Here is a 14,656-nt window from a genome sequence, read left to right as displayed (position 1 = left end):
GCCCCAAATATTTACATCATGGATAAATAAACGTGGGATTGTAGGCTACCTCCTCGTCAGAAACAAAGTGTCTTGTTAGGTTCATTAAAATCCGCAAAGTTTCTAAGAATTATGCAAGGGACCAGTGTCATGCTTCAATACCTCATATAAATGTTACCAACCCACGGGATTCAAATCGCTATTTTCAGGTATTTAGCCAAGAAGGCGCCATTTTTAAGAGTGGACTAACAGGCTCACACACACAAACATATCCACACACGCCCCCCTCTGCCGACTCGCTTGTCACACTCCCACACATACGCAGTCTGTCTGGAAGTCTCGTGCGTACTGCCGCCTTGTTACAGCACAGAGGCACTACCGAGTATGGGACGCTCTCTCTAGTATGGTCTGTGCACAGCGGTGCACACTGAGACTAAAAGATGAGTGACAACAGCGACTAAATGCTGGAGTCGATTTAAGCGTCACGCAGTCGAAGTAGCAATCAAATTCAAGTTTGGCTACATTTTATTTCTTTTATTAATAATGAAAATTAAATTCCATTTGATAAAACTCTTAAAAAAAAAAAAAGGAACAAATCTGATTCATGAAAATATTGACAGCATTCACACCGAAACTGTGTTCCATGATGATAGTAGCAAAATAATTCTAAAGAATAAAATAGGGTTAACTGCTGAACATGTAGCATAAGTATAATACATTATCTACTGACTGAAGCTGCACTTTTTCACCAGTAAAACCCTGTATCACCCCTCTCCCCTCCCCCATTTAAAAACAACAACAACAACAACAACATCAACATCATGTCTTTGTCATTCCTCTTCTTGAGTTTGTGGTGGCTCGGGTGGACTTCCCCTGTAAAGAGCAAAGATGCATATTTTAAAACATATTTTGAACATGCAGCCAAAATAATTTTATAGCAAGCACTGCATCGCTTTTGTTTATGATGTACAAACAGGCCGTTCAGTGCTCTTACCCAGAGTATGGCGGTGGAGGTGCATCGTGCTGGCCGCTGTGGGTCAGAGCCTCATTGTACGAGGGGAGACCTGGAGCCCTGTTAGCCAAGGGCACAGACTCAGGTATTGGCTGCCCATCCACACCCATACGCACAGGAACACTGTGAAGATGCAGAAAAAATGAGTGTGATATTGCTGCATAAAGGGCATATACATATACATATATATATATATATATATAGCTGTCCTTATATGTAGAATATTTTTTTCTTAAATGATTTGACATTTAATGATTTGGGCATTTTTGCCTCACTGAAGTTGATGTTTTTTTCTGAGTGACATACACAAAATTAATGACTCATAACTCGAACACTGTAGCAAGGAGAGTCAAAAGGTTGGTATCGTTTGATAGAAAACTTTCTGTACTTTCAGTGGAAAAATTATTTCATTTGGACTTTCTCCTGCTGAGAAATAGCTGATAAAAATATAAGAAAAATTTGAGGGCTTAAGAGAAATTTATCATGTCTTATTTGACATTCATCTCAGGACAGAAATAAGGTAGGAGGAAAATCCTTTTTTGATGATGTTCCCCAGCATGTTAGCTGTATCGGTTTCAAATTGTGGTGATAGCATAAAGTATCCGAAAGTTACAGTATTTTGTAACAAAATAGGCCTTTTTGTTTAGTTCTTGACTCCCTGAAGGCATTTTAAAAACTGTTGTTTTCTGAGTTCCATACACAAAAATAATGACTCATAACTCCAAGACCGTAGCAGGGAGAGTCGAAAGGTAGGTATAGTCTGATAGAAATTTTTCTATATTTTTAGGGGGGGAATCTTTGCATTTGAATATTATCATGTTGAGAAATAGGTGATAAAATTTAAGAAAAATTAGTGTGGTCAAGGGAAATTTTTCATATTCTTATTTGACATTCAATATCTCATGAAAGAAATAAGGTAGGAGAATTTTTTTTGTTGATGTTCCCCAACATGTGTGCTGTATGTGACTTAAATTTTATGGTGATATCATGAAGTAATCAAAAGTTACAGCAACTGAAACCAAAGTAGCCGTTCTCTTAGCCCTTGACAGTTTTGAAATTGTTGTTTTGAATTTGAAGTAATGCCTCACTCAAGTTTAGTCAAAGCCCCAAACAATTATACTCGTTTTATTCTACTCGATGAGACCTTTCAAATGACATATGACTATCCGAGCTGTATGAAATGGCACAAAAACATTTTTTTGTCATTTATCAGCAAATAGCTCGGCACTACTTTGGAGATCAAAGTGGCTACATGCATTGTAAAGCTCAGACTCTAAGCTTTCAAATGATTTTTTGTTGATCAAGGCAGTGGTTTGAAAAATATGATTATTAGTAATATGGGGGGGCTCAGCGCATGTTAAGAGTTGATCGAAATACATGAAATTACATTCATTAAAAAGCTGAGATTCTAAGCTGTAAAATGATACCTATTTTGTGTTATTCCATTCAGGGGTTGCTTAGTAATATGATTATGAATTTTCACCTTGGGTTTGAAGGGCTAATTATAAAAAACAACAACAACAACCTTACCATGACTGTTGACATAGCCTTCCCAAAACTTGGCCTGTTGGAAAACAAAATAAATAGCATCAAGTAACTGTGCATAAACCATCTTTTTTTTTGGCTATAACATGCTTCCGTTGTGTTCACTTTTTCTTGTATAGACTCTTTTTCTTACCGTCTGTATGTCATCTTCAAACACCTCTCTGGCCTCTTCATATGAGCATATTTCCTCCATGCATTCTCTCTGTAGATTGTCAGGCACCAGTAACTCAAAATCCCAACTGTTATACAACAGTTTACGGGAGAGAAATGAACCCGCTGACTTCTCTTCTAGGAACACTGAGGAACACAAGAGAATATGAATCATAATGAGAATCAGCTTCACACTACAAACACACTTTTTACAGACACAAGGAACAGTATAATATGCAGGAATGGTAATGAAATGGCAGCTAACCACAAAGACATAGTTAAAAATACAAAGCATTAAAATAAAAAATAAATAAAAACAAATTTAATGATGTTGCATTCAGAGTATGAAACCTACCAATGTTTGCAGTACAGCTAAAAGTCTAATGTAAATGAGATCTAAGAGGTCTAAGTCCTTGATTTGAATGAGTGCATAGGGAGGTAAACCAACCAAAAAAAACACACCATAATACTAAATAATTAGAAACAATAAAAGATAAACCCAAAGAATTTCAAACACTGGCTATTAAAAAGCGTTTTAAAGTTGATCATTTACCATCATTTCTATTGTAGATCACTCTGCCCCAAACAAGATGCAGCAGGGATATCAAGCTGAAACATATCGCTGGAAACCCCAGCATTGTACCTGTTCAAAATAATATAAAAAAAAATATTACAAAGATTAACAGGCTATGTTTTGATAAATCCATATAGGCCTAGAGCAGGGGTAGGCAAGTTCGGTCCTAGAGTTCAGCTCCAACCCTGAAAACAAAACTCACCTGCCTATAAATAATCAGACTTAACACATGAAATTATATTGAAATGATATGAATGAGAATCATCCTGTTACCACATTGTGTAATTCTGTTTAACATTAAAAATTAAATAGTGCTTTGTTCTTATTTGCAGCTGACAAACCTGATCCACAACAGAATTTGTCAGTTTGAAAAAAAAAAAATCCATGTCCCTTGATTAAAGGCTGTAAAGTGTGTAGCAACTCCCTCCAGAGACAAGTATACCGTATGAACTGCTATAGTGTGACTAAGGAAAAGCACCTAGTCTTGTTTTTCCTCACCCTAAACTAGGTTGTTCTACCTATTTACAGAGTGACTCATTCCCTTACAACACTGATTAATATCATGCTTTGTTGGTAAATTCATTTGGCAATTCCTCTGTATCACTTTTTCATCACTGTCCAAGAACAAAGGTGCAAAAATCACAAGCAAATCATATACATTATTCTGCATATATGCACAAATAGAAGTACCTTCAAAAAGATATCAAATCGAAACTGAAACAGATCAAAATAATCCCAAAATAAAACCACACGATTTGTCCATTTTAGTGTTAAACTACATTAGATAACGGTCACGATGACAAAGCTAGGTGTGCAAACATGTACATTATAGCCTTTGGTTTGTATGAATACTAGCATTGCAGATACTGGACCCATTGTTTCGACACTACTAAAAATACTCAATTATTAAAACCACATCACGTCTCAGTCATCCCACATTGCTTTATCAGGAAGAGATTAATGAAAACAAGCTGGCTGAATATATTCTTGCCACTGATGGGAAGCAAGGTGTAGACTAGCACAGCCATTTCAGTGCAGTCTCACTGACTCAATGAATCTCCCGAGAGAAGACAGGCTGAACAGAGCACTGGGCCAATAAAATACTGTCTGACTTATCTCTTTGAGTCAGTAACCCAATATATGACATACATATGACATAAGAACCATCAAAAAGCTTTGTCAGCACCGCCTATGTTCGCTTATGTGGTTGTTTAAATATACATTGCCGCTACTGTTCACCACCTCAGTGGTGATTTTATATAATTTTTTGAAATCTCTTTCGTGGTACACAATCAGTCTGCGATCTCATACTGTGGTGGAAATAAACAAATACTGTTCTTGAATCTAAAATCAAGAGCATGATTTTACAAGGCACTAAATAAAACATGTGGACAAAACAAGAACTCCCTCTTTCCAACAGATTCACGGTTCGCTCTCATTTGATATTGCCTAGTTTCTTCTAGGAAACCAGTTCTTACATACATACTGTAAAAGCCACTAAAACACTGATGCATACAGTGCCACACACACACACTCCGTGTAGACATATAAGGCACCAGGCGTGAGAGTGAGGGCTTCAGTCTCCTAGGCAACAGTGCAGAGGGGCAATCAGAGCAGGGTGCAGGGACAGCCACCACTCTTCTGCTTCCTCGTGTGATTAGCGGGGAGCGGTGGGCTCTCTGTCTCCTGAAACTTCCTGAAGACAGACGGTAATGCGAGTTTATCACAATGCACTACATTGTCAATCTCATAAGAGCGCTTTTCTATTCCAAATACCTTATTGCTCGCACAACCTCCATGAAGGCTTCATCCACATTGTGGCGGTTCTTAGCTGACGATTCCATATAGTGGATCCTGTTTTCCCGGGCAAACGACATGGCCTCATCTCTTGAGATCTAGTTGAAAAACACATACAGATGAATTGGCAGCCTATCTAGGGTTTTTCATCAAAAATTCAGTCATTTGTGAAACACGGAAACGTTACAACTCTCTGCTGGTCAAGATCTGATTTGTTGCCAACAAGAACCATAGGAAAGTCATCTCGATCCTTCACCCGCAATATTTGAGTGTGAAATTTCTGAATTTCATCATAACTGAAAAAGAGAGAAAGTGTTCATTAGAGTGACAAGATTTTGCTCTACGAACACAAAAATAATATAAAATAATACAGAGATCATAGAATGTCATTATAATTTAACTCATCTTGGATAGTAGCCTGTAAAATTACAATTGACAAATATTAAAAATAAATCTCTTTTATGAGTGTTATTACTGCTAACAAAAATTACATGAAATATTTTCCTGAACTGATATAAAAATAACTAGATAATTGAAAACAACTAGTAAAAACTGAAGACTCAGAAACTAAAACAAATGGCAAATTACATTTAAACAATTTAGTTCTAGTTTTAAGTTTGATAACATTCTAAATATTCTAAAACTTTCTCATTAAACATAAAAATGTCACTAAACATCAATAACAAAAGACTGTGCTAAGAATTTTAACAGCATTTAATATTTGTAAAATTATACCAGTTAGCACATTATGTCAGTCTTAAAATAAAAAAAATATATATATATTAAAACAAACAGTGACACGGAAAACTAACTAAAACTAAACTGAAAATAAAGACCTTCACTGAAGAAAAAATTATATATTAAAAATCTTCTTAACTCCGGCGGCTGAATAATTGATTGCAGTTTACAACGGTACAATATTTACATAGAAAATCTGGAAAACACAGTCCAAGTCACATCTGTAAGAAACGTCTACATTTATACTCGCCATACAAATAGGCTCAGTTCATCTGTTGAGGTTCACCTGATAACATGAGCACTCGTAGCACTCTTATTCTCATCACAAACACATTCTGTGGTTTCTTTTTTAAAACACACACGGCCAGATACACACACTCTCTGTTCTCGTCACACAGAAAGGTTAGGAACTATTTATTCCCCTTCCTCTCACACACACAGACACAAACACACTCTGGAAAACACCTACCTGCCACTGTCATTAAGAGCAAACACCAGTAAGAAACCCTCTCCGGAGCGCATGTACTGCTCTCTCATCGCTCCAAACTCTTCTTGCCCTGCTGTGTCGAGGACTAATGAACAGGCGAACAACACAATAACACAAATGAATAAGGGGGAATATGAAAGATGAGCTCATCCACACAAACAAATAACATTTTGTTGTGCCCAAATGCAATTCATAACTGACTGACACACAAAGTTTGCTTTAAGCACAGCTGGCATGATGTCGTACTGACAGCAAGTCAAAACAAAACCTGGGCAGGAACCCGTAGTCTGCAATGAATCATACTGATGCAACTCTGACCAAAATCTCCCTTCTGAGGGAACCTGTGGAGCTTTTTAACACTCATTCCTTCCTATAAAGAACACATTAATTCCAACATACTGTCTAATCGTGTCTCCTTTCCATCCACGGTGCAGATTTTAGTGTACGAGTCTTCAATGGTTGGGTCATAGTCCGACACAAAGTATGACTGCGAAAGAAAACAAAGAAAACATTGTGGTTGTTCACCAGCTCCTCAACAAGGGCTTTAACATGAAGGAACCAGTGCTGCCAACTTAGCAATTTTGTTGCTAAATTTAGCAACTTTTCAGACTACCCTAGCAGCCTTTTCTTCCAAAAGCACTTAGCAATAAACTTTTAAATTTTAAAATTTACTTGGCAACTTTTAGCAACTTTTGATAAGTGACTCAGACAATAAAACAACCTCCATGAAGGCTTCATCCACATTGTGGCGGTTCTTAGCTGACGATTCCATATAGTGGATCCTGTTTTCCCGGGCAAACGACATGGCCTCATCTCTTGAGATCTAGTTGAAAAACACATACAGATGAATTGGCAGCCTATCTAGGGTTTTTCATCAAAAATTCAGTCATTTGTGAAACACGGAAACGTTACAACTCTCTGCTGGTCAAGATCTGATTTGTTGCCAACAAGAACCATAGGAAAGTCATCTCGATCCTTCACCCGCAATATTTGAGTGTGAAATTTCTGAATTTCATCATAACTGAAAAAGAGAGAAAGTGTTCATTAGAGTGACAAGATTTTGCTCTACGAACACAAAAATAATATAAAATAATACAGAGATCATAGAATGTCATTATAATTTAACTCATCTTGGATAGTAGCCTGTAAAATTACAATTGACAAATATTAAAAATAAATCTCTTTTATGAGTGTTATTACTGCTAACAAAAATTACATGAAATATTTTCCTGAACTGATATAAAAATAACTAGATAATTGAAAACAACTAGTAAAAACTGAAGACTCAGAAACTAAAACAAATGGCAAATTACATTTAAACAATTTAGTTCTAGTTTTAAGTTTGATAACATTCTAAATATTCTAAAACTTTCTCATTAAACATAAAAATGTCACTAAACATCAATAACAAAAGACTGTGCTAAGAATTTTAACAGCATTTAATATTTGTAAAATTATACCAGTTAGCACATTATGTCAGTCTTAAAATAAAAAAAATATATATATATTAAAACAAACAGTGACACGGAAAACTAACTAAAACTAAACTGAAAATAAAGACCTTCACTGAAGAAAAAATTATATATTAAAAATCTTCTTAACTCCGGCGGCTGAATAATTGATTGCAGTTTACAACGGTACAATATTTACATAGAAAATCTGGAAAACACAGTCCAAGTCACATCTGTAAGAAACGTCTACATTTATACTCGCCATACAAATAGGCTCAGTTCATCTGTTGAGGTTCACCTGATAACATGAGCACTCGTAGCACTCTTATTCTCATCACAAACACATTCTGTGGTTTCTTTTTTAAAACACACACGGCCAGATACACACACTCTCTGTTCTCGTCACACAGAAAGGTTAGGAACTATTTATTCCCCTTCCTCTCACACACACAGACACAAACACACTCTGGAAAACACCTACCTGCCACTGTCATTAAGAGCAAACACCAGTAAGAAACCCTCTCCGGAGCGCATGTACTGCTCTCTCATCGCTCCAAACTCTTCTTGCCCTGCTGTGTCGAGGACTAATGAACAGGCGAACAACACAATAACACAAATGAATAAGGGGGAATATGAAAGATGAGCTCATCCACACAAACAAATAACATTTTGTTGTGCCCAAATGCAATTCATAACTGACTGACACACAAAGTTTGCTTTAAGCACAGCTGGCATGATGTCGTACTGACAGCAAGTCAAAACAAAACCTGGGCAGGAACCCGTAGTCTGCAATGAATCATACTGATGCAACTCTGACCAAAATCTCCCTTCTGAGGGAACCTGTGGAGCTTTTTAACACTCATTCCTTCCTATAAAGAACACATTAATTACTGTCTACTGTCTAATCGTGTCTCCTTTCCATCCACGGTGCAGATTTTAGTGTACGAGTCTTCAATGCATAGTCCGAAGTCCGACACAAAGTATGACTGCGAAAGAAAACAAAGAAAACATTGTGGTTGTTCACCAGCTCCTCAACAAGGGCTTTAACATGAAGGAACCAGTGCTGCCAACTTAGCAATTTTGTTGCTAAATTTAGCAACTTTTCAGACTACCCTAGCAGCCTTTTCTTCCAAAAGCACTTAGCAATAAACTTTTAAATTTTAAAATTTACTTGGCAACTTTTAGCAACTTTTGATAAGTGACTCAGACAATAAAAAGGCACACATTTTTCATCCAAATTACACAAAAAGAAGAAACCACAGATGCCTAGCAGTACACACATCATGTGTATTGAGTTAGCTGCTATTTTCAATTGTTCAATTGAATAATAATAATAATTGAACAATTGTTCAGTTGTGATACACTTTGTTAGTAGCTTGTACCTGCGATTGCTGATCAGTTAGTACACTGTAAGAAAAATGGAAAATGGAAAAGATACTAGTAATTTTCCAGGACATTATCCATTGTAACCCTGTAACCTGAAAACACAATGCGTAATTTCAAATGCAGGTAAAAAACCAATACGGAACATTCTTTCATATTAACATAGTAGATTGTGCCCTATTTTTACAGACCTCACTTTTCTTAGTGTAGCATACTAACTAACTACTAATACACTGCTTAAAGCATAATTGTTGAGAATGTGTAGTATTACTAGTTTACTAGCTATTTAAAAATAAACTTAAATTGTAACCATTCCAAAACGTGTAAGTGTTCCATAATTCAATGTATTTAAAAATACAGTTATTTATACTTTAATATTATATTATGCATATTATTTGACAAACAAATCTAAATTAAGATATAAAATATCTTTTTTGCTGAGATTTCATGTTGTGACAATTCTGTGTTGTGATTATGCAATGACGTCATCGCGCAATGACATCATAACGTCGTTTAGCAACTTTTGGCAACAAATCGACCTGAAAATGAGTTGGCAACACTGGGAGGAACATGCTTCACACAACTCTTACAACACACCCACAGTAATACTTACACTCACAGCGCATATTTGCCCAATATTGCGCCATAAATACATCTTTATTTCATAGAAAAAGTCCTCAAAAATACACTTACCTGAATGAACTGAATAGTCAGGGCGCTTTTCCCCACACCTCCACCCCCCACGACCACCAACTTATATCTTTCTTCAGTTGACATGGTCGTACTCCTGCAAATATGAAACATTAGGTTATAAAGAACACGAATCCTGTTTTCTTATTCGACTAAAACTGTTTTAAAAGGAATAACGTTGCTCCATCGAGCGTAAAGATTTAAGACCGTACAAGGCCTGGCATCGTTGATAAACCTCTACAGCAGGCTACAATGTTACAGATTTTGGGCGAGTATGTATCATAGTCCAAGCTCCATGGTTCAATATGTACGAAACAACAGCATTTGCAGATTGATAACGCTAGAGAGGAAATAAAACAAATACCGTGCTGGTCTGGGCAATGATCGCCGATTACCTTCCTTCCGCAGCCGCCTTGAGTAAATTAGCCTTCTGGTGGCAAGTTAGTCCACTGCAAACCCGCGAATACTCCGACAACTTTAATAGACTATATCTGCAAGATTTAGCCTACAAGTTCTCCCTTTGTACAAGCGATACAACCATCTTGCTTAGGGAGATAAAAAGCGAATTCCAGACTTAAAGGAATGTCCGCCCTCTGGATTTTTCTTGGTGATTTCTGGACTCTCTCTTACTTCCGATAGCTTTTTTTCATGACCAGGGGCAACTTTTTTCGCCTCCGAGTGTATCTCATACGTACGCCTGAAGTGGGCGGGGCTTTAGGTGTTGTTTTTCTCATCGAACGTATGATTTCGTAATCGGTGAGCCACAACGAGTTCTGATTGGCTAATGAGCAGGATTCGATGAACGATTCTGCGGTTACTACGCTTGCATTTCCGCAATAGAAGGCAGGCTGTATGATAAACGTGTAATTCGAGCGTGGTCTTTCCCATATTTGGCTAAGGGCCTTGTTTGTCTGTGTTACAGTAGATGTTCACATTGAGCGTTAATTCAGCATTCATTGGCCATTTTTTATTCCGCTTGTGATTTTATTGAGCTTATAAATAAGATTAAAAAAATAAAGGGCAAAACAAAAATAATAACATGATATGTAATAAAATATTTTGTGGTCAAAAAATGCGACATATGAAATTAGATATTTGTCCAGATGTAATATTTTGTATCTTTTTTATTTTATAGTTCTTCCTAGTACTTTAACATTTGCATAAGTTCTTCCTGTATATTCTTTTGTGATACTATGATGATACTTCGGCAATAATAACAAAATACTATTAATAATAATAATAGCAATAATAACACTAATAAAAACTTAATGTTTAGAATAGATAATCGATGTGGATGCTGGATCGCTTGGCTTGTATTAAACGAAAACCTCCCAGGATGTGACTAACTGCATGTGTAGAAAAATGTTTTTAGAGACACCCACCAGTTGTCTGCCTTTCCAACATTTCTGAGGAAACGTTTCTCCTCTTTATTGTGACTAAACCAAGCGGAGTAAATTTATGTAGACGGTTGCAATAAATTCCAGCAAGTAAAAAAAAAAAATTAATGTATCATTGTATGTATATTTATTACTAATGGTTTTCTTAAAGAAATAGTTCACCCAAAAATGAAAAAAGGCTGAAAATGTGCTCACCCTCAGGCCATCCGAGATGTAGATGAGTTGGTTTCTTCATCAGAACAGATTTGGAGAAACTTAACATTACATGACTTGCTCACCAGTGGATCCTTTGCAGTGAATGGGTGCCGTCAGAATGAGAGTCTAAACAGCTGATAAAAACATCACAATGATCCACAAGTAATCCACACGACTCCAGACCATCACTGAATGTCTTATGAGGTGAAAAGCTGTGTGTTTACAATAATTTTTTTTACAGCTGCTCTGGCTAAAAATAAGAGACTGCTAACCATGATATCATCTAAATGCGGAGAAAAATATGCACAGATGAAGCACTTATTACAAAAACGCAGGTTTTCACTTCAAAAGATGTTAAATGATTCACTGGAGTCTTGTGGATTGCTTGCGGACCCATTCACTGCCAGTGTTGTAGTTACATGTAACGGCGTTACGTAATTTAATTACAAAATAAGGGAACAGAACCATTGTCCTATTGATCAACTGGCATTCAAATTCAGAGCAAAATTTTGTCTTTTAATAACATTTTATTATACAATTCACCAAATAGTAGACGCTGAAATGAAAATGAAAATAAAATGAATAAGACAATGAGACAGAATAAAATAATTGTCTTTAATGAACACTGTTTTCAATACAAGCTATAGTGTTAAAATTCCACCTGCAAAATACCCCTTTATAAATAAAAATTATCAGTATATTTCAATAAATAAAGTCACAGGCAAGCTGTGCATTATAATAGAACAAATCGCACTTGTTCTTGCAGACGTTCAGTCATTTATTCACATATCACTAGACCATCAGATGACGTGAGTCTGTCAAATAGTCTTGGAGGAACATGCAATTTCATTAAATAAATAAGTGAATTCACACACTCATACATATGCTTTTTCAGCCATAGTATCGTCATCTTCATTTTAGTTCCTTCAGATCAACAGTGTACAGTCCTTGTTTACACCTGTATCTTTAAATAGCGCAGTTCATACAACCAGTCTCTCTTCAACATCTGTACGGCAAAGCAGCCTGTCCCAGTTTAACACGTGGGCCAAGTAGGACCCCAAGCAGCATGCGTTCGCCCCAGTCCAGTATTTTGTTGACTGTTAGACTTACCGGAGACAAGGGGCTCTGGTCTCCAACCATACCCTCCACTGCTTCAACACCACCAGTAACCTCATTCACGAAAAGCTCCTGCGGGGAGGTTATGATACCACATGGTCCCTGGGTCTGCCTCTGTGATCTTGTGCTTGAATGGCTCACTTGGTTTGTTTTTTGTTGCTTCATATTTGCTCTGGGGTTACTGCTGTTTAGTTTATTCTTTCTTCTTTGTGATTTTGAGCAGCTGAGTTTAGCTGAAGCCTCCTGGCTGATAAACCCGTTTGCCTCTTTTGGTTCTGTTCTGGTTTCTGATGTTGATGGCTCCATATCGACTCTGCCCAGGTCATCTAACGCCCCCGTCTGGTCAACGGCGGAACTGCTCTGCCTCAGATCACAGCTGTTCACCGATGACCCCTTCTGGTGAGTCTGAGGAACTGCACTCACTGGTGTTAGGGAAAGAGTAAGGCTTTTGCGTTTCTCCGCTAGAGACGGAATCTGAAGGTAAGTAGGCTTAGGTAGGTTGAACTTTGGTGCATCCTGCTGTGTCTGAGATGTGATGTTGACTGGTCTTTGTACCTCTACGGGATTGGTGCGGAGAGTGAGCGCTCTGAGCTTGTCTGAAAGAGATAAGGTAAACTCTGGCTTCATCACCTCACAGCGTTGGCCTCGGCTCTGAATATTTTCCATTTGGTTGTTCTTGTTCTCACAGTGCACATTTGCTTTGGAATCCTCAGTACATCCATTAATAATACAGTTGTTGTCAATGTTGTTCTGAAGGTTCAGGTTAGTTAACAGTGCCACTGTGGAACTGCTGTTATTTTTTTCATTGGTGGGCTGTAGGCAGTTATCCAAAGGTTTGACTGACTGCTGAGAGTGAAGGTTTGTGTTATTATTCTTCAAAGAAAGCGTTCCCTGGAAGAGCTGCAGCTGCCCCAAGAAGTTAAAGTTCGGCGAAATTGTGGGTCTGCGTTCTTTCACAAACCTAAAGAAATTATCAGATCATGATAATTAGCTTATTTGAATCATCTGCATTCATGATAAAATGAAAAAACAAAACAAAACATGAATGGCCCAATGATACAAAAAAAGAAAAACAACGAAACAAATCATTCTCACTTTTATCACCAATTTCATATCTCAGACTTTTTTTGATGCTAAATTTCAGTTTGTTTTTTTTTACACAGAAAATGGCAGTAGAAGTAAAACAAAACATATGCACATTACCTGTATGCATGATCCAGATCCATTTTCAGGCTATACATGACGTAAGCCACAGCAAGTGCTGGAGACCGAGAGATTCCTGCAGCACAGTGGACCAGGACTGAGCAGCCACATGACATGGCCCCATCTGAAACAGTTAATTTGTTTTATTAAAAATATTATACATGCAATTACACCTATAACCCAAATTTTCTACCAGATGCATAAAATAATGATCCGTTTTAAAGTAGCATGGTATTGTGTTTTTTGCACAGACAAAACAAATCTATTTCCATAGTCACAGCTCTGTGCATCCATGCTAGATATATTAATGATGTAATGCAGCTGGGATGCAAATGCAGGCTGATGTAAGCAGTGGGATTCCGGGGCCCTCACCAATGAAGTGCAACGCCTGAGGGATCCAAGGAAGCAGGTCATCCCGCAGGGAGTCGTCTATTGGGATACGGAGGTACTGGGACTGGGGCAGAAATGAAGGTTGTGGGCAGCATCGGCTCACACTTAATACGTATGAGATGCCGCGGTCGGACAAACCATCCTGTGCGTACGAATAGCGGGTGAGAGGTGAGAAAACAACTTCTGTGTTCTGCAAAATACGGACTAGAACAAACTATTGTAGCAAATATATATGCAAATAAACTAACTTACGTAGCAAATGTAATTTTATTATGGTTTAGGGAGGATTTTGTACTCTTTAGCATGAGGAATCATTAGAGAATTGTAAATATACCTGCGTTACGTCAGTCTCTGCACCAAGGTAGAGATGCGGCAGAATACGAGACAAAGGTGGCCTCTCGGACTGACTGTCCCTGTAGTAGACCATCTCTTGATTTTTTTTTTTTTAAGAAATAGTTCCTCTAAATATTTATATAATCCGAAAACCTATGGAGAAAAAAATACACTGCAAAATTACTGCCTGAGCCTATGACGCAATAAACACACACA

The 14,656-nt window shown here is 37.3% G+C and overlaps 4 protein-coding genes across 6 annotated transcripts in view; all 4 read right to left on the bottom strand.

Moving 5' to 3' along the window:
* Positions 1-514: 514 nt before the first annotated feature.
* LOC107658419 (transmembrane gamma-carboxyglutamic acid protein 2-like) overlaps positions 515-14,656 on the bottom strand; it is an 18,489-nt gene continuing 4,347 nt past the window's right edge. The window contains exons 3-7 of the mRNA XM_016446955.1: positions 3,240-3,331; positions 2,670-2,833; positions 2,522-2,555; positions 974-1,166; positions 515-852 (exon numbers count right to left, since the gene is read on the bottom strand). Of these exons, the coding sequence (XP_016302441.1) occupies positions 810-852; positions 974-1,166; positions 2,522-2,555; positions 2,670-2,833; positions 3,240-3,324 (519 nt within the window). The 5' untranslated portion in view covers positions 3,325-3,331 and the 3' untranslated portion in view covers positions 515-809. The remainder of the gene's footprint in view (positions 853-973; positions 1,167-2,521; positions 2,556-2,669; positions 2,834-3,239; positions 3,332-14,656) is intronic.
* LOC107658490 (ras-related protein R-Ras-like) lies at positions 4,130-10,489 on the bottom strand. Of its 3 annotated transcripts, XM_016447067.1 has the most exons (8): positions 10,171-10,489; positions 9,810-9,903; positions 8,632-8,719; positions 8,215-8,317; positions 7,195-7,303; positions 7,004-7,105; positions 5,037-5,053; positions 4,130-4,956 (listed from the first exon to the last, which is right to left on the bottom strand). In XM_016447067.1, the coding sequence occupies exons 2-8, from the start codon at positions 9,891-9,893 to the stop codon at positions 4,869-4,871; spliced, it is 591 nt and encodes a 196-aa protein (XP_016302553.1). In that variant the 5' UTR covers positions 9,894-9,903; positions 10,171-10,489; the 3' UTR covers positions 4,130-4,868. The 3 variants fall into 3 exon arrangements, with proteins under 3 accessions (XP_016302553.1, XP_016302551.1, XP_016302552.1); XM_016447065.1 differs by lacking the exons at positions 7,004-7,105; positions 7,195-7,303; positions 8,215-8,317; positions 8,632-8,719 and adding exons at positions 5,245-5,353; positions 6,265-6,367; positions 6,682-6,769 and having other exon boundaries at positions 5,037-5,155; XM_016447066.1 differs by lacking the exons at positions 7,004-7,105; positions 7,195-7,303; positions 8,215-8,317; positions 8,632-8,719 and adding exons at positions 5,245-5,353; positions 6,265-6,367; positions 6,682-6,769 and having other exon boundaries at positions 5,037-5,155; positions 10,202-10,489.
* On the bottom strand, positions 11,995-14,588 carry LOC107658488 (dual specificity protein phosphatase 16-like). The gene is made up of 4 exons (XM_016447064.1): positions 14,442-14,588; positions 14,090-14,249; positions 13,718-13,841; positions 11,995-13,475 (listed from the first exon to the last, which is right to left on the bottom strand). Exons 1-4 carry the CDS (start codon positions 14,532-14,534, stop codon positions 12,398-12,400), a joined length of 1,455 nt encoding a protein of 484 aa, XP_016302550.1. The 5' UTR covers positions 14,535-14,588; the 3' UTR covers positions 11,995-12,397.
* LOC107658418 (dual specificity protein phosphatase 7-like) overlaps positions 14,577-14,656 on the bottom strand; it is a 3,040-nt gene continuing 2,960 nt past the window's right edge. The window contains exon 6 of the mRNA XM_016446953.1: positions 14,577-14,593. Within this exon, the coding sequence (XP_016302439.1) occupies positions 14,577-14,593 (17 nt within the window). The remainder of the gene's footprint in view (positions 14,594-14,656) is intronic.

This window comes from Sinocyclocheilus anshuiensis, unplaced genomic scaffold (assembly GCF_001515605.1).
Source record: "Sinocyclocheilus anshuiensis isolate Anshui unplaced genomic scaffold, SAMN03320099.WGS_v1.1 scaffold371, whole genome shotgun sequence".
Lineage (NCBI taxonomy): Eukaryota > Metazoa > Chordata > Actinopteri > Cypriniformes > Cyprinidae > Sinocyclocheilus > Sinocyclocheilus anshuiensis.
This window is presented reverse-complemented; position numbering and strand designations above follow the sequence as displayed.